Source organism: Stegostoma tigrinum, chromosome 25 (genome assembly GCF_030684315.1).
Source record: "Stegostoma tigrinum isolate sSteTig4 chromosome 25, sSteTig4.hap1, whole genome shotgun sequence".
Lineage (NCBI taxonomy): Eukaryota > Metazoa > Chordata > Chondrichthyes > Orectolobiformes > Stegostomatidae > Stegostoma > Stegostoma tigrinum.
In genome coordinates this window covers 20,642,696-20,666,031 of record NC_081378.1, presented here as the reverse complement: position 1 = coordinate 20,666,031, position 23,336 = coordinate 20,642,696, and the positions used below count along the sequence as shown (strand labels likewise).

The window sequence follows — 23,336 nt, the reverse complement described above, 5'->3', positions numbered from 1 at the left end:
CGTGGAGTCTGTTCCAGTGTTGTACGGCTCTACGAGCGGTCATCCAGTCTCCCGGCCGTTTGTGAGAGACAGTACGAACTGTAGATGCTGGAGAATCTGCGATAACACGGTGTAGAGCTGGACGAACACAGGACGAGCAGCAGAGGAGCAGGAAAGCTGACGTTTCCGGCCTGAATGGTCTAGACACGAAACATCAGCTTTCCCGCTCCTCTAATGCTGCTTGGCCTGCTGCATTCATCGAACTCTACACCTTGTTATCTCCTGGTTGTTTGTGGTCTCTTTCACTCAAGCTTTATAAGTTAAGGTTCTCTGGCATCATCTTTACCCCTTCTCTATCTCTCCCTGTTCCCCATCCCTCTCTAAACCGAGGACAGTTTTCCACGATAAAAGTGTCCTTAATTTTACCCCGCCTCCGCAATTTAGTCTCGCTGGGCACGCAACTGCAGGGAAGAATGGCCTATTTCTGTTCAGTAGGTTTCAGTATTTCAAACACTGTAGTACGCAAACTGGTCATTCGCCTCAGAATCGACAACCGTTACTCTTACACGCCACATCCAACTCAGGCTCGGAGATCAGAGGCACCGCCCCGGTTCCCATGGTGATCAGCCAATGTACTGCGCCGGCGTCGAGCCTGCGTAGCGGGACAACTGGGCGCGCGACGTGGCGGTTTACAGCCAATAACAGCCCGCGCAATAACCCACCAATGGAGACCGGCCTTCATGACATCAGTGGAGAGGCTGGAATACAAGGATCGAGCGGTGATTGGTTAATAGAAGCGAGTTTATTTCCGTTTATTGCAGGGGTGGGCAATTTCCGGTAGACCCCTTTAGAGTGGATAGAAGGTAGAAGAAGGGGTGAGAAATTTGGTAATTATAACTAATTTGGTCGTGGTTAATAGTACGAATTGATACATTAATTGGTTGTTCAATTAATTGGAAGATAACAGTGAAACTAACTAATATAGGGGTAAGTACTCCCTTCCGATAGGTAAATTGTCAACTTAAGCGGCTACATTATTTTTGTAACTATTATTTTCAGTTGTCGCATTTCATTATTTCATTTAAATTTCGATTAAAGTCAAATTAGTGGGTAAATTATGTTAAAACTGTTAAAATGATAGTTATGCTGTAATGAACAGTTACCCGGTTCATTTAACCATGAAGATCAATGGGCAAAGCCTGCCATTTGGAAATGTTTGTGGATTGATCTTTGTACTTCTAATTAGATTCCTCCAGTTTTGATTTTTTTTTTAATCTTGAAGGTAGGTTAAAACAATTTGAATACGGCCTTTGCAAGAGCTTTTCTTCTAACTTCTAAATTGAATAATATTGGCTGATTTTTCAGCCCTAAAGAAAACCTTCACATATGTTTTACCAGGATTGGAAAGACAATCATATTGTATTTTTAATGACTTTACAGTGTTGAAAAGATTTACATCTTGTGTAGTTATTGTTGTCTGGCAGGTTTCATGAACAGCAGTGAGCTAAATGATCAGATTATTGATTAGGTTTCGATGTTGGCTGGAATATTGGGATCTCTCCTGGTCTTTGAATAGTAGTCTTAGATCTTCTGTCTCTATCTGAAAAACTGGATAGGGCTTGAGTTTAATATTTTGGCCGCACGTCTTTATTTTATTCAGGTTCATTATTTTTTGAGTTGACACCAAGCTAGTTGTAGATGATATGTTAGATCAGTTTTGTTCTTTTTTCAAAGTTGGTAGCAATAATGTGGTGAATCATTCCCTAGATTACTAGCTTTTGAAAGTTTATAATTATGAATTAATTTAATTAACCATTTAATAGACACTTATCTTCACTTTGTCTTGGACAAGGAGACCAGAATTTAATTTCCAGGTTGGATCCTGTATTCGGTTGCCTGATCTCTGTTAGGGTGTGGTAATTGGCTCAGCATCCTCAAACTATTTCTGTTCAATAGCCTCCAAATTACTCAAACTTTCCAACGATGTACCAATTAGTTATATAATCAACTTTAAAACAAATTTGCTCACAATTAACAATTGTTACTCTTCAAGACCCAGGTGTCATCTCCTTCTAAGCTGCTGAGATCTGAGGCACCGCCTTTTATAGTGATCAACTGTGCTATGTATCAGCCAGGTTCTCTCATAGACTCATACAGCATGGCGATGAAATGCCTTATTGATGATACTGCACCTATGCATTTAACCAACTCATTCCACTGAGAATTACCATTTGGAGTGTCAAATTTATTACCATTGAAATGGGAATGTTTGAGGGAATTAGAAAGAAAGAATTTTACTGAGCATATCTGAAATGAAATTTGTAATCTCCTCATGCTGGTATAATTTCTTGTTGACAGGTTAAACTTTGTATTCATATGAGATCCCACCCCTACTTGAAATTCTGTATGGATGAATATGGAGAGGGTGAGGAGACTGGACATACATACTCTAGAGCATAGGATAGATGGAAGAAAAGAAGCTCTGATAGTCAAAAGTGTCATTAGTGTCTTTGCCTCTTGGTCTAGAGGCCTGAGTTCAAGTCCTTCCCACTCCAGAAGTGGGTATTACCTAGATGCAAGAAGGATGTTTCCCCTGGCTTTGGGGACAGGGATCTGAAAACTCCCAGACAGGAGAGAAGTGCCACATAGAAGCAGGAGGAATTTCTTCATTCAAAAGGCAGTTTAAAAACATCGGAATCTCGACCAAGAGAGGTGCGGAAGCTCAGTTGTTGTGTACTCAAAACAGAGAGTGATAGATTTCTGAATATCACAGATACCAAGGGATATGGAAGGTAATATGGGAAAGTGACGTTGAGATCAAGATCAGCTGTCACCAAGACGAATAGCAAGAGCAGTCTCGAGGGGCAAATGCCTATTCCTGCACCCATTTCCAAGTTTACAAACAGCATGAGATGATGGATATTTGGGAATTAAGTCATTCTAGCTTGGTGTCAGCTCAAAAAAAAGGTAAACCTGAATAAAATAAAGATGTGTGGCCAAAATATTAAACTTAAGTCCTATCCAGTTTTTCAGATAGAGACAGAAGATCTAAGACTACTATTCAAAGTAATTGATGGCTGCTGATATTTGCATCTGACTATTAGCACATACAATTGTAACTACATAAATACATAGTTCACAGGCAAGTGTAATTTGAAAATTTGTAGATGTCTGTGCCTAAAAAGACCTTAAAATTTTAATGTTTTCTTTCCTGGTTTGTTACTAAAATTTGGTATTGATTTGCAAATGACCATGAACTCCACTTGTGATCTTTGTTATTGGAATTTATAATAAAGTAATACGCTGTGCTGTGCTCTTCACTTCCTCAGAGTATCCTGAAACAAATGAAGAAGTAGCTTTGAAATGTAATAACCGTTGTACAGGAGGAACGTTGATCACCATTCATTACAAAACAGAAAAGGTGATGTCACCAATAATGAGGCACCATTCCAAAAATCTAACCTCAACAGTCTAACATCAACTTTCCAGTGAAACACAATGGTGAACATTTTGAGGTTGACCACAAAGTGTAAAGTACACGTAGCAATGTAGTGTCAAAGCTGAACGTTGAGTTATATTTATCCAGAGAGTGGTAAAGGCATTGAACACCCTGCCTGCCAATGTAGTTAACTCAGTCACGTTAGGGGCATTTAAACAGATGGATGATGATGGGATAGTGTAGGGGGATGGGCTTAGATTAGTTCACAGGTCGGCGCAACATCGAGGGCTGAAGGACCTGTTCTGCACTGTATTGTTCTCTGTTCTATATGACATGAGAGCATGTGATGGGTGCAACTTTAAAATAACGATTTGAGTGCCTTTGAGCATAAATAGATCATATTTCAAAATAATCAAATTGATAAAAGGAAAGGAATTATCATCATAGAATGACATTATTAATTTTTATCACAAACTTGTTAGAAAAAAAAGAATCTTGCCATTTTATTAGTCAGAAACTTTATGCTGTGATGTTTGGGTACTTTGGTGCTAAACAAGCACAAAGAACTGTAATTGCATTCTTTCTCATGTATTAGATATACCGAAAATCAGAACATATGATATTGTGCCCTTTCCACTTTGCAAGTTTTTAAAATTATTTAATATTTAATGGGATGTCTGTGTCACTTGTTAAGCCAACATTTCTCGTTCATCCCTAATTGCTCCCCTGAACACTGCAGTCTTTTTCAGAGAGCAGTTAAAAGTCATTGCTGTGGGTCTGGAGTTCTGTGTAAGCCAGAGTAGGAATGGGAAATTCTTTCTGTAAATGAAATTAATCAACTAGATTTTTTTACTACAATTAATGAGAAGAATGGCATCCATGAAACTGATAAACTTTGATTCTATTAAATTATTTTAAATGAGATTTGAACCCATTTCCTCAAGCCTTAGCTTGGGCCTCAGGATTACAAAACTAGTAACTTTACCACTAGGCCACTGTCTCCTCTGTGGAATTAAGTGTTATTCAAGTAAGCTGTAATGCTAAAGTTTTGTAGGGGAGCAATGTATAAAATAGCAACTGTTCATTTAATTTGACAGCTGTGAGGTTTGTTTGACAATTATGAGATTAATTTTCCACGTGTTTGATACAATAGAGATTGATCAAGATATCCAGACGAATTAGATACGGTGTTAAAAGTTTCAGGTGTATAATCTTTTTTTTGTAGAAAGGCAATGGTACAGCTCAGTGCATTTTAAAAAAAAAACGTCCTTGTGAAATCAGGGGAATGCAGTTCAATGTCTGAAAAGTGAAGCAATCTACAAAAGTTTCAGTGAAATGGCAGCAGTTCAAGAAACTCACATGATGTAAACTTAGGAAATAGTTTATCGTTGGACAGGGATACGTGGATGCTGTTAGGAAATGGCTGTTTTGTTTCAAATGTGTTGAGTTTGGACGGGCAGTGCAGAAGGAAGAGATGAACAAAAGTTGGTTGCTTTATATAGAGAGAGAAAAGAGATCATGACTGGTAACCTGCAATAACTGAGATTTAATTGTCCAAAAGACACAAGCTAATGGACATTATGCTTGTTTTTGGCATTATTGTAGAACATTTGTTCAGTATTGAATCCTAGCAAAGTCTTAACAATATGTGGCATGGAGTTGGCTGCATCTTTTTTGAATGTTTTATACTAGTTGGAGTTCATAAATTAGAATTTGATTTTATTGGTCAATTGTTTTTACAAATCAAGTTAGTTACTTCTAGGCTTTTGTTCATTGTTTTATGTGTTGATATTACGATATCTCGAAGTTGAGTAAATAAAGAGTGAAAATTGTTCTCTCGTGCCTAATAAGGCACATCATTTATTAAATACTATTGTGTGACTTTATAAAATGGAATTTATAGCCAGCACACTCTGATCAGTGATCTGTTTTTGTTGGTGGAGGAATAAATGTTGACTAAGATACCTAGAGGACACTCCAGCTCAGTCACCTCATCAAATGAGGCCTGTTAGTAATTTTAAAGAATGATATACTCCAATATTGCAGCACTATTTCGATATCATACGGAAGTGATAATATAACTGATGATAGTGTCAATGCTATGCTTTTTTTCTTCCTACAATTTTAACTCCTGAAACTGCTTTCTCCTGTGGAATACTGTTGCCATAGATGCTAAATTTCCTGTAGCACATCACCCAAAAGACCAACATGAGTGCTAACAATGGCAACATTGCAGTCGAAACCAGTTCCTGGCTATGACAAAAATCCAAGTACCTGAATTCTGGCAATGTTTAAATAATCTCTATGTCTGCTTTCTTTAAAAAAGGTTAGGCACTAAACGGCATTTGGGAGATGGAATCCTTTTAATGGGTGTAACAGAATTGCCAGAATCTTTTGTCAAAGGACAATGGGAAAAAAAATGCAGTTGCATTTTAAGTGGGTCTACACAGGCTGTTTTGTGTATCGCCTAATGAATTGGCTACACGATCTCTGGAACAAGTGTGGTTTGTTGAGGCTATCTTACTGCCAAGTGATACTTGAGAAGTTCTTGCAGAATAATAAGGAAATGTAATAAAGTGTAACTAATTGGCATTTTAAATGCTTTAATCAGTGCTTGGAATAGTCAGATTATAAATTGTTATTTTTTTCTCAGGTGGTCAAGTAGTCAGCATTTGTTTCTTACTTTAGAATTTAGGAAAAGGTTTGCTCGTTTTCTAAATCCACTTTTCTCCATTCAGTCCTGCATGTGTATTAAAATAACATAAATTGTGTTTTCTTGTATTTTCTCTCCTTTTACAGAAAGACCACAGACGTGATGGGTTTAACAAAGTTGATCCTGTACCTGACTATGTGTGGTGTTTATGCCCTGAGCAAACCAACTGAAAAGAAGGATCGTACCTTCCATGAGAAAGAATTAAGTGACAAGGTGCATGATGACTCGGAGAACTTTGAATATGACCATGATGCCTTCCTTGGAGCTGAGGAGGCAAAGACATTTGATCAGCTCACTCCTGAGGAGAGCAAAGAGAGACTTGGGTATGTAAGAACATGTCAGAAAATATTGAACAAATAATTTTTAAAGTTGTACTGCTGACCATCTTTTAAACATTTTTCTATGAGCACACAACCAACATTTACTTAATTTGGAACTATATTCTGAGTTTGAATCTCTACAGCTAGATTTATGGGAAATTCCTTGGTGTGAATTAGATTCTAAAACTTCATAAGTGTAACAGTTTCCTCTGTGGGAATTTAATGTTTCAATATTAATTTTGTTTTACATCCATCTTCTGTCATTGAGAACCAACGATTTAAATACAGTTTCTTCAATAGACGAGACCCCTTGGTTACAAGCCACTTTAACAGTAGTGGGATTAGGAATTTAAAGCCATTTTTACTTATCTGGATTTTGATACTACCTTTCTTCTAAAATTAAAAAGTTCAAGATTACAATAGTTCACTGATAGCTTCCTTTGTAGAAACGAGTAGCTAGGTCAGTTATCTCTTTGCTCTGATCGTGTTAGTACTAACCTTTTTTTTCTGAAACGTGTCATATATAAGTCATTGGTGGTTTCTATTCCCTCTTTCACACTTGTGGACAACAATGAATATGACTGTGTTATATCCCTCTTGGCTGTTGGGATCTTCCCAGAATGGGGTTTTGGGTTGTGTGGAACTATATTGAAGCAAAAGTTGACACCTTCAAGAAAGAAAGGGATGAAGTCTCCAGGAAGCAAATGTAATGAAAATGCATTTTAATTCAGTAAGTAGCTCTTTTTAACTTTTTAAGCTCTTTGTAAAACAGGGAGTCCCCAGGACTACTTCAACACTAGCTTTGTTCACCTGTTTTGTTATTGAGTGCTTTTGCTTTCCTTTTAATTCATTACAGAGAATGGCCTTATTCTGCTGCTTGTAACTTAAAACCCTTCTTTGATTGAGTCAACATTTGTTCATTTTATGTTTGCGTTCAAAAGCAGCCTTTTGATTTTCTAATTTTACCTGTTCTGTATCTCTTGGGGCATTGACTTAAAATTGTTTATGATTACACACAAATAGGGAAGGAAGTTATGAACTCAGCATAATCTCTCTATATACCTTGGTAGGCTCCTTAACTAAGTGGCAAAGGTCTGGCAAGTGAAGTATCATGAGAAAATATGAAGTTGCCCACTTTGGCAGGAAAGAATAAAAATACATGTTGACTAAACAGTAAGAGATTGCAGATTCTGAGATGTACAGGGCTTTCCTGGTTCATAAATCACAAAACTTTTAGTATAGCTGCAGCAAGTTTATTGTAAGGGGGGTTAAATACAAAAGTAGGACTATTTCTGGTTCAGTGTGAAGAGCTCTGGTAAAATTTCATCTCTAGTACAGTATTGGTTTTCCTTCTAAACTTTCTTTGAACTGCTTATCAGACTATGCCTGGAGGGGGTGGGTTATCTTGAGGTAAAGTTAGACAGGCAAGGCTTGTATCCTCTGGGCTATAGAAGAGTAAGCGGTGACATGCTTGAAACATGCAAGATCCTGAGAGGGTTGACAGGGCAGATTTGGAAAGGATGTTTCTTTTCATGGGAAAATCTAGAACTGGGTGTCACTGTTTAATAACCAGCAGACATCCATTTAAAAGAGTGAAAAGGTGATTTTTGTTTTCCCTCTTTTTTTTTTCCCCCTACTTGTTTGTTTCCACCACATTTTTCTTTAGGAGAGACATTGCATAGATTTTTAATATATTTAAGGCACGGCTGGACAGATTTTTGCCAAGTAATGTGGTGAAAGATTATCAGGGATTAGGTGGAAATATGGAGTAATCAGTTGAGCCATAATCCTGTTGCCTAGTGGATCAAGTTTGAGTGGCCTATTCCGCTCTTGATCTGTATGTTTGTATGTCACAGTTAGGCATTTGTCTTTCCAGACCCAGTGCTACATTGTAGCTTATGTTTTCTATGCTTTAAATTCTGAACTTAATAGTTGTTCTATCCCTATCAACCACCAGTAATAGAAAAGTTTACTCCTCCACTCAGCCCTTGCTATTTCCCTTCTCCACTAGAAAACTCATTAGTACAGCAAACCTTTTATTAACTAGCACCCATGGGATATACCGGTTAATCAAAAGGTCCATGCGATCAATGTAAAAGTACACATTAAGTAGTAGAAGTGTAATACAGGGGGCATATGCATAAATCGCTTAAATAATAATGCAGCTTTGCCTTAGCCTTCTCACTCGCATCCTCAACTGACTACTTGGGCACCGTGGGGATCATGATAACACAGTAAACTTCCATATTTGAGGCATATAATTTTTGCTAGTTTATTGAGAGGCCTAGTTCACAAGTTGCCAATTAAAACAAAGTTTGCTGGAAATCCACTTCCTTGTGTCTTTGTGTCTTTGGTCACCTTTCCTCAATGCTTCGAAATCTCAGCATTGTACTGAAAATGTAAGAACTGCAATATGCAACATATGTACTTCATCGTGATGCCAAGTTCTCTCAGTCCAGATCATTGCTTGCAAAGTTTAAAAGCTGTAGTCTGTCACCTCTTGAAAACTGTTTTGATATTTAACCAGTCTAGTATTGTGACTTCTTTGAGTTACAGATTAGGAATAATTGGGGTCACTACGTATAAGTTTGAGTCTGCTCAAACACAACACCTTTTGTAACCTTCAAAAATATTGAACAGATTTATTTTATTCTAGTAAATTTGTTAGATTTGATCTCTGGTTCTACAGATGAAAGATTAGATTATGTGAATCTCTTTATTTTTAAATCGTTCCTTTTAAGGTTCATTAGTCTCTCGATCATAAAAGCCAGGATGATTCCACTTAGGACAACACTAGAGGGACATTACAATTGATCTGTTTGTCTGTGCTGGGTAGTCTGAATTCATTTATTCTTCTGTTAAATCCACAGCTGAAGTTCTGACTTTTACTTGTCACCCTCTCTAACATTTAATTTAAGTTGGCTGTAAGAGCAAAGTTAATGGGAAGTGTACTCCACAGAGGTATCCGTTCCTATGTAACGCTCCAGAATCCTTCACTACGTTGAACATGAGTACCAGTCCGTCAGCTTCTCCAACCTCCTTTCCTAACCTTTCCCGGGTTTTCTGACTTTCCCAACAGAAAAATTGTAGATAAAATCGATGGAGACAAGGATGGGTTTGTTACAGAGGAGGAGATTAAGAAATGGATTAAACTTGCACAAAAGCGTTGGATTTACGAGGATGTCGACCGTCAGTGGAAGGGTCATGATCTAGACAACGATGGCCTCGTGTCCTGGGAAGAATACAAAAATGCGACCTATGGGTCCCTGTTGGGTAGGTTTTTATGACAACTCTTTAAGATTCAGAGTCTGACCCTGCCATCTACACGTTTTTTGTCTTTTTGTAGAATGATAGTAGATAAAATAGATGAGGATAAGGACGGATTTGTGACGGAGGCAGAGCTGAAGGCCTGGATAAAGCGGGCTCAGAAGAGGTACATCTTCGAGAATGTTGGGCGCCAGTGGCCAGATTTCGACAGTAACCAGGATGGGCTTGTCTCCTGGGAGGAATACAGAAACGTAACATACGGCTACTATCTGGGTAAGGAGCAGCAGGTGGGACACTGAGCTGCATGCAATACCGAAGAGAGAACAGTTAGTGGCAGTAAACAGGAGAAGGAATTTTTGGTGCTGGACTACCCTGCTATGAGTTGTGAAAATAATTCAGTATGAATTCTGATCCTCTAACATTACTGGAGACTTCAAGTTGTATTGTGACCTTGTAATTTAGCAATATAAATCACACCCATCATGACATTGCATTCATAAGAACATCAATAGGAGCAGGAGTAAGCCATTGACCTTTTCAGTATCTACCTTTTCAAGTACCCTCAAAATCTTGTATGTTTTAATAAGATCATCTTTCATTCATCTAAAGTGTAATGAATGAATGTTTAACCTGTTTAGGTATATTGATCTGTTAACCAATTCCTCCTAAAAATCAGCCAAGTGAATCTTATGAACAGCCATCTATGCTAATGTGCACTTTCTTAAATATGTGCCCAACATCGTACAGTTCTGCAGGTACAGCCTCATCAACACTCTTTCCAGTTGTAACAAGATTTTCTCACGTTTAATCTCAAAGCACCAAACGTTAAGGGACAAAATTTTATTTGTCTTAATTACTTGCTGCACCTGTATGCTAACACTTGTTAGACAAGAACACCGAGATTCCTCGACTCTGTACTTTCTTGGAGTTTCTCATAATTTAAATAACAGTCTGCCTTTTGATTCCTCCTACCAAAGTGCATTGACCTCACAGTTTCCCAAGTTAAATGCTCTCTACCAAGTTTTTCTTCCCAGTCACTCAACCTATAAATGAACATGTTGTAGCTTCCTTATGTCTGCGTTACAACATGCCTCCAACTATTTTTGGATCATCAGCAAATTTGGATACATTACACTCTGCCTTCTCCTCCAAGGCATAATATAGATGGTAAATAGTTGAAACTAGGACTGAGCCTTGTGGCACTCCACTATTTCTGTCAACACAACCTGAAAAGATCTATGACTCCCATCTTTTATGTAAGTACATAAAGGGGTGTCTTTTGAAAATGTCCAGTACCGCCACCACCATGATCTCTCATACTTCTCCACTCTGAGCTGAGGTTCCTTCAGCAGCCAACTGATGCTGCAGATGTGGTCATTGTGGATCACATTGGCAACACCAGCTCCCACATATTATTGCTGCAGTGTAACACCTGCTCAGCCATTTTACTGTATTTAGTTAGTTAGATGTTAAATATTTTAAATGTGGATTTCTTGCTGGTACTCTTCAGGTGTAGAAATGTCTCCTGATTTAAATCAGTTGGCCAATCAAGAGATACCCAGAAGAAATTCTCATCAGTCACATATGTGTTATCCTGTGACCTCACTCTTCGGCTGACAGGTTGAAGGGACTCTGTGCCACCAGTTTGTTTTATCTCCCATTGCTGCTGCTCTTCTCAGACAAGTCCACTGTTCCTTTAATAATAGCATGCCCCTGCTCTCTTGAATTGTTTGGGAAGTTGCTGACTCTGCTGTCAGTGGTGCTATGTTTGAAGAATCAGATTCTTCTCTCTCTACCTCCTGTCAGGTCTGCTGACTGCCATCATGTCATCCTTTCTCTCACCGTTGTCTCACCACCAGTCTTATGCTTGCGCACTCCTTCTCCAAGTCTTCTTTAATAATGGACAGTCCTTCTGTACCTCAACTCCAACTGCCAGGCTTTGGTCCAAATCCTTCATATCCACGCCTATCAAAATTTCACCATTTACAGTCCTAAAATTGAATTAATCCAACAGCATCCACGAGCTTTTTGACGACCACGTTCCACATTTCTCACTCTTACGTGGAAGAAATGCTTTAATTTTAAGTGATATAAGATGGCTGAATCTTTTTGCACGTAATTTCCTTCTAAAATTTCCACTTTGCACCCACCACAATAAACCATACCCTTTTCTTTCAGTGTGTTGTCTCCACATCAGTATGTTGGGCAAGTTCTTCAGTATTTCACTTGTACTGTACACATGAAGACCTGAAGTTAAAGATCTGTCACTTCTGAGACCAAGAGACCACTCTGGGATGGAAGTCTCCTTTTGGTTGGCTTTTGTGTCTACTTAATAATTCTGAATATCCTCACTGCAGCTGTTTTTGAAAGTAGGCTTGCAGCATATGAAGCCCCGAATACAAAATGCAAAATTGCGTTCCTTTGAACAACTACAAAATAACATGAAGAGGTTCAACAAAGTAGAAGGGACTTTATTCATTCATCTTATGAACATAAATTGCAGTAAGAGTAAGCTGATGTAGTAAGATTATGACTGATCTTTTAATTTGGCTACGCTTTCCCATATTAACTCCATAAGCTTTAATTTGGAGTCATATGTAGTGTAAAAGGAGGCGTTTGCAGGTGTTGGAGGCCAGTCATCACAGCTACAGGACCTCTGGGTCATGCCCTATCTCCAAACATCTTTGACTCCTGAATAATGACTTTGCCTCCATCATAAATCAAGAAATATGGATTTTGCTGCTGATTTGGTCTTGAGCATTGCGCATTCGCAATTACTCAATACTTTGGTGGTCTGTGTCCAAATGCAGTTTGACCTGGACAACATCCAGAATTGGGGTGATAAATGGCAAGTAACATTTGGCTTGCATAGATAGTCATTGGCTGACACTTCTGACAAGAGAAAATAATCGTCCTCATTTGACATTGAGTGGCATTACCATTGCTTTGTAGTTTACAACCAATATCTTGAGGGTTACCATTGACCAGAAATTGAATTGGATTTTCAATGTAAATACTCTGGCAATAAAAGCAGGTCAGAGGCTAATAATTCAATGGTGAACAACACCCCTACAGCCTCCCAGTGACTGTCCACTGTCTACAGGGTGCAAGTCAAGAGTGTGATGGAATAATCCCCATTTCTCTGGATGCATACAGTTCAAACAACATTTAAGGATATTCACATCTGCCAGAGATCTGGCCACTTGATCACGACCACATGCACAAACATTCACTCCATCCAAAATAAATACACAATAGCAGCAGTATGTACCCTCAACAAGATGCACTGCAGAAATTCACCAAGTTCCTTATACGGAACCTTCCAAACCAATGACCAGTACCATCTAGGAGGACGTGGGCAGCAGGCAACACCACCACCTGTAAGTTCCTATCCAAGCACTCACTATACTGACTGGAACAAGGTCGTTATTCCTTCATTGTGACTGGGTCAAAATCCTGGAACTCCCTGTTTGACAACTTTGTAAGTGTCTCTGCATGAAATAGACTTCAGTAGTTCATGAAGGCTGCTCACCTCTGCAAAATAAAGGATGGGCAATAAATGCCGAGCAAGTGGCAAAAAGTGTACTTTTCCCAAATCAATGACAAAACATTTGACATTTCTTTGGGAGTCACAACATGATTTGTGCAAAGAGAATATTTATCTTTGCTGAATATAGTGTTTTATCCAACTATTGTAAAGCATAGCCTTGTCTTGTCATTATAGCAACCCAACTAGTTGGAAATATTATTTTGGTTAAGTATAATAATGTACTGTGCATGGAATTTTAGAAGGATAAGGAAGTCTTCTGAATAAATGATGTGCTTTCAAAGTCTTGTTTTGCAGAAGACAGTTTAGCAGTACACGCACGCAAGGAAATTCGTTGTATTAGCTTTGGAATTTGAGCAACATGAATCCATACTGTGTAATTAAAAGAACTATTTACCACTATGGCACATTCAGCCAGCCACAAGCAGCAAATGTAAACGCTTATGCAGCTGAGTATTCTAACACATTCACAAGAATGTGTTAGAATAAGTTCTGCTTGTACATGACAGGCGAATTCAGTTGGTGAATCTCATTTAAAAGTGTCTTGAGTTGTGGTTTTAATTGCATGATTGATCACTAAACCCTGTCAGAGATTTAAGTATGCACTTTATAATTTAAAGCTGTATGCGTCAGTTTTTGTGTTCAGTATAATGTTTCACAAAATTTAAAATATCAGTGATGGAGAAAAGGATTTGTAGTGGGATTGGCATACAGGAAATGTAGGGGAATCAGTATCTTGGTTTGAAGGAAGTGGAGGAGTTTGTTTTAACACTGCCACCTGTGATATGTCAACCACTTAATGTCTAGTGTTAGATTATAGAACAACATAGAACATTACAGCACAGTACAGGCCCTTTGGCCTTCGATGTTGTGCCGACCTGTCATACCAACCTGAAGCCCATCTAACCTACACTATTCCATGTACATCCATTATAAAGGGGAATAATTGACACTTAAAGGTATAAATAGGACAAATTGATTTTCTCCATGTTAAGTGATACCTTTTGCAACAAACGGCAATCTGTCAGTCCTACTCTTGGTAGATCTTCCAAGTGTTCATCTTGGCAAATGGAATTGAGATTTTCCCATTGCCTTCTTGTAATGCTCTTTCTATTATCACTAAGGTCAGTTGACCTGACCTGATACATAAGCAGAAATTCCTGGTGAAACTCAGCAGGTCTTGCAGCATTTGTGGAAAGAAAGCAAAGTTAACATTCAAAACAAAGTTCACTGGACCTGAAGAGTTAACTCTGCTTTCTTCCCACAGGTGCTGAGAGACCTCCTGAGTTTTTCCCAGCAATTTCTGTTTTTGTTTCAGATTTCCAGCACCTCTAGTTTTTTTTGTTTCATTGATCTAACTTGATATTCATTAACTTGACATGGATTAAAACTGAAATCAAACTTTTTTTTTGTTGACCATGTAAAGCAAACAAAAAGAAAACTCACTGGGAGTGAGTCGATGTTTTGTTTTTAATAGGTTACTACCATGGAATTGTGAAAAATACATTAGTCTTGATTGAGTAATTGGGTTTTTGCTTTTCTTTACAGGGTAATTTTTGAGAAAATGCAGAATTTTCTTTTAACAGAGATTCCTGTAGCATCCAAAGCAAGAGTGAAGTACTTTAAAGACTGATGTATAAAAACATGTTTTTTGCTTCAGCATTCAGTCAGAACTTTTATCTGGGACCTAACATTCTCTCCAGAATCGATCAAGTTTTCAACTTGTTTACTAATGTTGGAATTGTTTTTTTTCCCTCCCTTTTTCCTTCTACGTCCTTTTGATCTCCACAGACGATGTGGATGCTGACGATGGCTACAACTACAAGCAGATGATGGCAAGAGATGAACGCAGGTTCAAAAAGGCTGACCAGAATGGTGACCTGTTTGCTACGAAAGAGGAATTCACTGCCTTCCTGCATCCAGAGGAATATGACCATATGAAAGACATTGTTGTGCTGGTCAGTATTTTGATGATGCCATGTTTTCTGCCAACACTACCTAATATTTACAGGCCAAGCCCATTATGGGCAATCTGGCTCTGCTTTTTTTAAATATTTTCTGATTAACCTGTTAAGAGGTGTGATGACACAGCTGTGGAGCAGGTAGGACTTGACCCCAAGCACTCCTGGCTGAAAGGCAGAGATACCACTACTGTGCCACAAGACCCTTCTCCCAACTCTATTTAAAGTGGCGTAGTATTATGTGGAGCAGCTGCAGGCCATTCAACCCAGTTGGTGTACACTGATATGTTTGTATACAAGCTTCTCTGCTTCATTTAATTCTGTTATGATATCTCTATCTTTTTAAGTAATTGAGAAAGTTAGATTAGTACATAATACATAAAGATGCACAAGAACTGAGTGAATATTTGATGAGGGATGGGACTGAGGAATCAAAGAATAAACACTACTGTGGCTTTTTGGAATTATGTGACTGGTTGGCACTGAATACCATGGTTGTATGAGACATCCACACAACCAGAAAAGATCTTTGTGACCCATTTAATTGATTCCAAAAGAAACAAAGTTTATGCAAGTGATCTTGACTCTCAACTACACCAGTTGCCAACAAATTATCAGTGTCCAATTTCTTGCTGAGTTTTCTAGCTTAACCTTTCCACCTTCATTGTAATAGGGTGTTTGCAGACACTTGCCACGCTGCACAGTTAAACCCAAACTCTCTGTTCACTTCCTACAAACAGAGTCTGTATTCCATTTTTACATCTATTGTACTAGAGACTTTTTGTTCTTTCTGGCATTTTTTTGTGACTGTTACTCTATTTTTCTGATGATATGTACTCTCCTAGTTGAAAAGTCATAAGTGTAATTTTTGTATAATTGGATGATGGGAAAATGGTCAATAGTTTCGTTAACAATTTTGATTTCCTGGATGTTTCGACACCTTAGACTTTGCCAAGGGCATAACACTCCCATTATGCAAAGTTATGTTAGTTCTTTCTTTTAAAGTAGACTTTTACTTTCTGAGCAGCATTCAAAACTCTGAATACAGCAATGCATTACCGCCTGTTGTTGTAAGCTTTTATATCCAGAAATGGACAAGAGCTCTGTTTTTCTGGCAGGAAACCATGGAGGACATTGATAAGAATGGAGATGGCTTTATTGATTTGGAGGAGTATATTGGTAAGTAGATTGAAATCGGAAGATCATAGATTTTAAAAACAGGAGCCTAAAGTTGCATCTGATCAATTGTGGGTAGGAGCATGAGTGACGCATATTACTGCTGCAGCATGCTCTCACAGTAAGTGAGAGATGCTGGAGGATTTTGAAATGGGTGTAGGGATTGGCGAGGACAGAAATATGCACAAGAGTTGAAATGAATGGAGGCTGATTTGGAAATCGACAAATGTGTTGGTGAAACCAGATGCATGGATGATACTGTGCATATCTAATTACCCTTAATGGAATAGATGGATCATTAGATTAGATTCCCTACAGTATGGAAACAGGCCCTTCAGCCCAAGAAGTCCACACCGCCCCTTGAAGCATCCCACCCAGACCCATCCCCCTATAACTCACACACCCCTGAACACTACGGGCAATTTAGCATGGCTGATCCACCTAGCCTGCAAATCTTTGGACTGTGGAAGAAAACCGGAGCACCTGGACGAAACCCATGCAGACACAGGGAGAATGTGCAAACTCCACACAGTCGCCCGAAGCTGGAATTGAACCCGGGTCCCTGGCTCTGTGAGGCTGCAGTGCTAACCGCTGAGCCACTGTGCCGTCCCAAATCATGCTCCGCTTAGTGAAGATTGACACATCAGGCCCCAGCTGACCACAAGGGAAAAGGAAAAGGTTTAAACCTGTACAATGTTATAGGTAAGAATTGAACAGTTGGCTTTGGAGTTGCCAGATTTTAACTAATCCATGAATTAATGTTTGACTGCTCAGGAAAGTTGTAGGCTGAAAAATAATGGAGTTAATGCAGGCAAACATTTGGAAGTTGAGCCCTTTATTTGTTTGGCTCCTAACAAGAGAACACCTTTTTGATGAGTGAAGGAACACATTTCAGCTAAAGCTCAAAGGTTTTGCAGAGTAGACGGTGCAATACTGAAGTATAGCAATTATACAATGGTTAGGGATAATGGTGGTGACAAAAGATGATCAGGCTAATTTGACTAGGAAAAAGGACAGGTCAAGAAGGTTGAAAAGGGATAACACCATACATTTGTCTATTGAGTAGGATATCTGGCTTATTGTCTCAGTTTTGAACAGAATACATGCTGCACTGACAGAATTTCCACTGAAAGGACGGGGTGAAAAATGGGGTTGAGGTAGTGAATTAAGAGTGGACGTGCTTAGCAAGGTGATTTTTGTTTTGAATGGGGCAAATACTTGAGCTGAAAAATGTTGTTCTTGTATAGCATCTTTCATGCCAGAATATCCTAAAATGGCCTGCATCTGATTAGCACTTTTGAAGTATATTATTACATTCTTGAAAATGCACCACCTAATTCATCCACTGCAAGCTACCATATACAGCAATGAGATGTGTTTTTGTGATGTTGGTGGAAGAGTAATGTTGGCTAAGACATTCTGAGAGAAATTGATTTGTAATCAACGGATTAAATTTCTTTGCATTCAACAATTAATTGTGTACACAGCCTGCTACAGAGCCATGGCCCTAGACTAGTGAGGCTGTAGAACTTCATGTACATTAATTATCCAGTCAAGATTAAATTATGTGGATTGCAATATTGAGTTGGTCTCTTGAGCTTTGCTTGATCAATATGGGGATGTTTGGGGGGGCGGGGAGAGTTGTGGCAGGGGGTGGGGAGGATGGTAGTGTTGGAGTAAATATAATGTGCTTTCTTTTTCAAATTTGCAGTAAGTCATCTTTGACATATAGAAGTCTCTATGGATGCAGAGCTTTTGGTACCAGATATTTGGAGCAAGTGGAAGTTTGCCACTTTTTAATCACCGTGGTACGTTTAAGCAAAGCTGTTCTGCTGATTAGGGTCAGGAGCATAGAAGATCAAACGGTAAAGTTGTGTGTGACCGCCCTTCAATATTTTCAGGTGATATGTACACTGCAGACAGTGATGGCCATGAGCCTGATTGGGTCAAAACCGAGCGTGAGCAATTCACAGAGTTCAGAGATCGCAACAAAGATGGCAAAATGGACAAGGATGAAACCAAAGATTGGATCTTGCCAGCTGACTATGACCATGCTGAGGCTGAAGCTCGACATCTTGTCTATGAGTCTGATGAAAACAAGGTGAGCTATTCCTGTTACTCATTCAATTTTATGCAATTGATTGTATTAAACATTTAGGCCTGCTAATGAAGTTTTCATCAATCTTTCATATGTGCCTGATCCTTCAGCTGTCTAGCACCTAAGCTCTAAAATTCCCTATGTTCTCTTTACTGGAGCTGGCCAATAATAAAACTGTATGGATGGGTAATTGGGTGTATTGGGAAGGAAAATTGTGACTAGTGTGGATAAGCTGTGGTTTTCTTTCTTAAAATTCGGAAGAGAATTTGCACAATTCATTACAGTAATATTTTTACCCCTCAATGTAAAGTGAAGACTAGTTTTAAACATTTAGAAAATATTCAAGGGATAACACTGATGTTGAACAAACATCTTTTCACTCAAAGGAAATTTATTGTGAATTAAGTTGAGGGAAAGGCATGAGGTAGGGGTGAATTCAGAAGGCAATGAAAAACATTTCCAAGGAGGACAGATTGAATATATGAAATGATGAATTTGTTCGATCTTTTGAAGAAGTAAGATTGTTGATATAATGGCCTGTCCTTGTTCTTAGAAGCCTTTCTCCTATATGTGACATCTTTATAACTGTTTGTTTGCCTCCAAATTTGTTCCAGGATGGAAAACTCACCAAAGAAGAAATAGTCAAAAAGTATGACTTGTTTGTGGGAAGCCAGGCCACAGACTTTGGAGAAGCCTTAGTACGACATGATGAGTTCTAAGTGTGTTGATAACTACTGTGGAGAACGAACAAGAATCCATTCCATAAAGAAGGGATAATTTATTTTTACAATTTGCTGTTTAACTTGGTGTTCTGTTCTCAGGTTGTTAACTGTGTTCTATTCAGAAGCAGAGAAGGAGGGTTGGTAGTTGTAAAGAAGCAGCTATTTTGTGTCTGGAGAGTGATGTGTAATTACTGGTATATATTTGCCAAGTATGTGTAGAATCCTAACCACATTTATTTTTGTATTTTTTTTTCTTCTTTTGATTGGATAACTTAAATCCCATGCAGCAGCTATTTAATTTTCAGGAAGCTCCATTAAGCCTGGTTAATTAGCAGTCCAGAAAAGTTGCTTATGCATAAAATTCAAGAATTGCTTTAATTATAAAAGTAGTTTTTGGTCAGGTCATTTGTTTCCTGTCTTAAGAGGGGCTTGTTTGTACAGTTGCCATTTTGGACTCCAAGCCAACATGTGCATTTGTGTATATGTATGGACAAATGCTGGGAACTGGATACACCCTCAATAAATTACCTTGGCCACCTGTTGCATTTGTGTTCTGCAGCATTCCACCATTCCGTATTATACTGCCACAAAGTGAAAAGGAATTGAATTATGCTATTATCACAAAATTGGAGAAGGGAAGTCCATTTCTGCCTGCATGGCTGGAGCACCATGACTAAAACACCCTGAGCCCCTCAAACCACCATGTAATTCCCTGTCTGGGAGATCTAGTATTCAAAAATTATTGATAAAGATGCTTTCCTTTCATATAAAACAGTCTCCTCCTGGTCAAGAACCAGTCAGGCTCCCTCCTGAAAAGTATAGTAAATGTATATAGTATTGATCATGTTAATACATAATAATAGCTGCAATGTAACTTTTGTCCCTATTTCTCTCAGCCTTTGGTCTCTGCTGCCATCTATAGGTTAAACTTTAACAGTATTTAGAAATAAACCATACATATACAAGGCAGGTTGATCTCCTCACTGTGACGAGGGTAGGTGTGCCATTCTGTTGATCATTAAACTAACTGGGCATCATTTGATGAGAATTCCATCTTTGTGAAGGTTAACCTGAAATGTTACTCTGTAACTTGGTCATTTTGTATCCTATATTTGCCATCTTGTGCTTTTGAGGAGAGATATATATTTGGAGAGTTTTAATATAAACATTCATGGAAGTGACATACTATTTTTAAAAAAAACAATTCAGTCACTAGGTCAATTCAGTGTTATATTTGTACATACAATGAGACATGTAGTTGATTTTTCTTGTTACTAATGCATTTATGTGTACATTAGGCATGTATCTTTCTTATGTAGTCTATTTACTTGGCTGAGAAAGAGAACTTTGCAACACCCAACAGATCAGACAACATCTACGTGGAAAGAAACAGAATTAATGTTTCAAATGAACGACCTTTCAGTTCGAGCAGGAAAAGAAAATGTTGACTATTATTAACTGTGTGTTTCTTATGAAGTTTTTAACGTGTTTGCGGTTTTGATTTGCATTTTTTTGCATTTGACCAAATTGGCATTCTAAAGCATATAGTGCCATGTAACGACAGGAATGAACGTCGAAAATTCTTCCATTCATATTCACAATAGTTTGTGAGAACAAAGAAAGGAAATGTGCATCAAAGGTACTGCACAGTGTTCAACAGCCATCGGTTTGATTTTGATCACACAGTGATATGGTTGGTTAGCCTGCAGGTTGCAGAGACATGGTTAAAGCTCTTGGTATCTAATTGGTGTTCAAAACCACACAGTGCTCAAAATAGCCATAGTCTGACTTTTTCCTACTTCATTTTGTTGAGTGGCTCTGAACAGTATTCATATAATACTAAATTGTGGGATTTTTTCCTTCTCTCTACTCTGCCAGTTATACATCAACTAGCATTCAGAAGAAAAGTTAGCTAGCTGCCTTTTCTATACAATGCGATCTGTTGTTGCCAGTAACGTTTGCATCCAAAACTTTGATCTGTCTTTCTAGCCGATTGAGTTTAAGATGCATAATTTCCTTCCTTGCTTTCCTTTTTGTTCTACCTATAAAAATGAGCAATCTTTTCTTTAAGAGTATGCTGCACTGCTTAGTTGTCTCTCTGCTCACATCCTCCTTCGATGTAATGATCTAACCTTGATTATTTAGAAATGATACACCAAAACACGATGTTTTGAATCCACCTGATCTATGATGCTGATTAAGGGATAACTTTTGTCCTCCAGTTAAGTGCCCAACACAGAGCATTTCACATTTCACATCTCCACATTTCACTAAAGCGCCTGAGAAGATTCACATGCAACAGCTATGCAGGGTTTTTTTTTCCCTCCCTGCCCTGTCAACTTATGTTAGATATTGACTTCTAATCTAAATCTGTCTAGACAGTCAAAGATTTGATCATGGTGGCATCTAATTGTCAATCGCATTCCACTTTGCATTTAGCTGAGTGAATAATCAGGAGAACAGCGAGATTTGAATTCATTTTTTAAGTAATGGCAATCTGAATGGATGTCATCTCTCCCAGGTGACTGACTTGAGACTGGGAGTTGAACCTCTAGTGCAAGTCAATCCTTCCTTGTGGTTGTAATACAGCAGTTTTGATTACCACCTTCTCCCCCCACTGTCCAACCCTTCACCACTGCCCTCCTGTTTCTAAGCAGACAGCTGAGTATTTTTTTCCCCTCAGTAAACACTGAGTTTTGATTCCAAACTTGCTTTGTTTGAGAGTTCTTTAAAGACGATTCTTTGGGCAATAATGTATTTACAGACAAGAATTTAACCAAGAAGTTTGTATATAATATATGAATCAGTTATATGCTAGACTAATATACTTGCGAGAGATTTCTAGTCTGGAGTCCAACTGAGGATTTCAAAAGAATGCCTGAGTTGTAATAAGTAATTTCAGTACAGTAGATTCATAATGTCATTGTTCTGCTTTTGCACCAGTAGCCCCTCTTTGCATAAGTGACTGAAATTTCTTATTCCCACTCTCAGAAGCCTCTCTAACTTGGCCAACCATTCTGCCATGCAAATTCACAAATGGATTCAATTGTTTTAATGTCAGAGGTGAAGTTAATGGGTTTCATTTAGATTGTGTGAAACTTTTTTTAAAATTAGTTAAATCTAATTTAATTTTTACAACCCTCAATAGATTTAGAATATCAGTGCATTGAAAGAGATTTGTCTTATTTCAAAAGAAATCAAAAATGTGGTTCTATCCACTGAATGAGAGTAATATGAAATATCTTATGGTCTTGATTGGTCTGGAATGTGATACATGAGAGTTCAATAGATGCTCAACATTTATTACCAATATATGACTCTACTTATATTGGAAACATTTTGGTCTGCAACTATTGCCTGTCAAAATCTGTCCTGGGAAGACCCAACGGTTTTTGAGAAGAGAAAATTGAAACTGAATCAATAATAATAAAAATTTTTAGTTTGAGATGGAAGTCCAAATCTGCTGCTCAAACTGGTCAGACTGCATTGTATGCTGGGTGAGAGGAGTAGATGCACGTTTTGTAAAGTGAACTACATTTATCATGTCAGGGCAGGTGGGATCTTGTAGTAAAATCAGTTGCAGTGCATCACTGGGATATTCAGCAAATGTTTGCTATATATTTTTGGAAATTCATTTAAACATCTGGTTTTGCTGCCTTTGGCTGTTGGGCAGGTCTGAGCTGTCACTCACACCATACTTGAAGTATCAGTAAATTGCACGTTTTTAATATGTCTACACTAGCACATTTTCTTCATGTAAAATGTTTGCCTGTGTCGCTTTGAATTGAATTCTAATCTTCAATAAAGTGTTTTTTTTTTAAATAAAAATATTTTTGTGTTTGTTTTTCAGAGATCCCAATTGTTATGTGATTTGCTTTGTCCTCTTGTTATGCAGTCTCTTTTCATTCTAGTCCTTGAATATTATCAATCAGCTCTTTGTTCCAATTGTAGTTTCTGCACCAGACCTTTTCTTGCCACAATCTTGCAGGTTTTCCTTTGTCTATATTGTGTTCTTTGATAGCTACTGAGCAGCTAATGAAGAGCTGTGCTTCCAAATTATTTTCATGTACCACTTGTCACTACCCCAACCAGATATTTCCCAATTAACTGAGAA

General features: G+C 38.2%; 1 protein-coding gene across 7 annotated transcripts; it reads left to right on the top strand.

The window, feature by feature from the left end:
- Positions 1 to 757: 757 nt before the first annotated feature.
- Positions 758 to 23,050, top strand: LOC125463079 (calumenin). 7 transcript variants are annotated; one of them, XM_048553760.1, is made up of 8 exons: positions 758 to 866; positions 3,309 to 3,400; positions 6,218 to 6,454; positions 9,798 to 9,991; positions 15,057 to 15,223; positions 16,345 to 16,405; positions 18,304 to 18,503; positions 19,115 to 23,050. In XM_048553760.1, the coding sequence occupies exons 3-8, from the start codon at positions 6,234 to 6,236 to the stop codon at positions 19,217 to 19,219; spliced, it is 948 nt and encodes a 315-aa protein (XP_048409717.1). In that variant the 5' UTR covers positions 758 to 866; positions 3,309 to 3,400; positions 6,218 to 6,233; the 3' UTR covers positions 19,220 to 23,050. The 7 variants fall into 7 exon arrangements, with proteins under 7 accessions (XP_048409717.1, XP_048409716.1, XP_048409714.1 ...); XM_048553758.2 differs by having other exon boundaries at positions 800 to 966; XM_048553759.2 differs by lacking the exon at positions 3,309 to 3,400 and having other exon boundaries at positions 781 to 866.
- Positions 23,051 to 23,336: the final 286 nt, after the last annotated feature.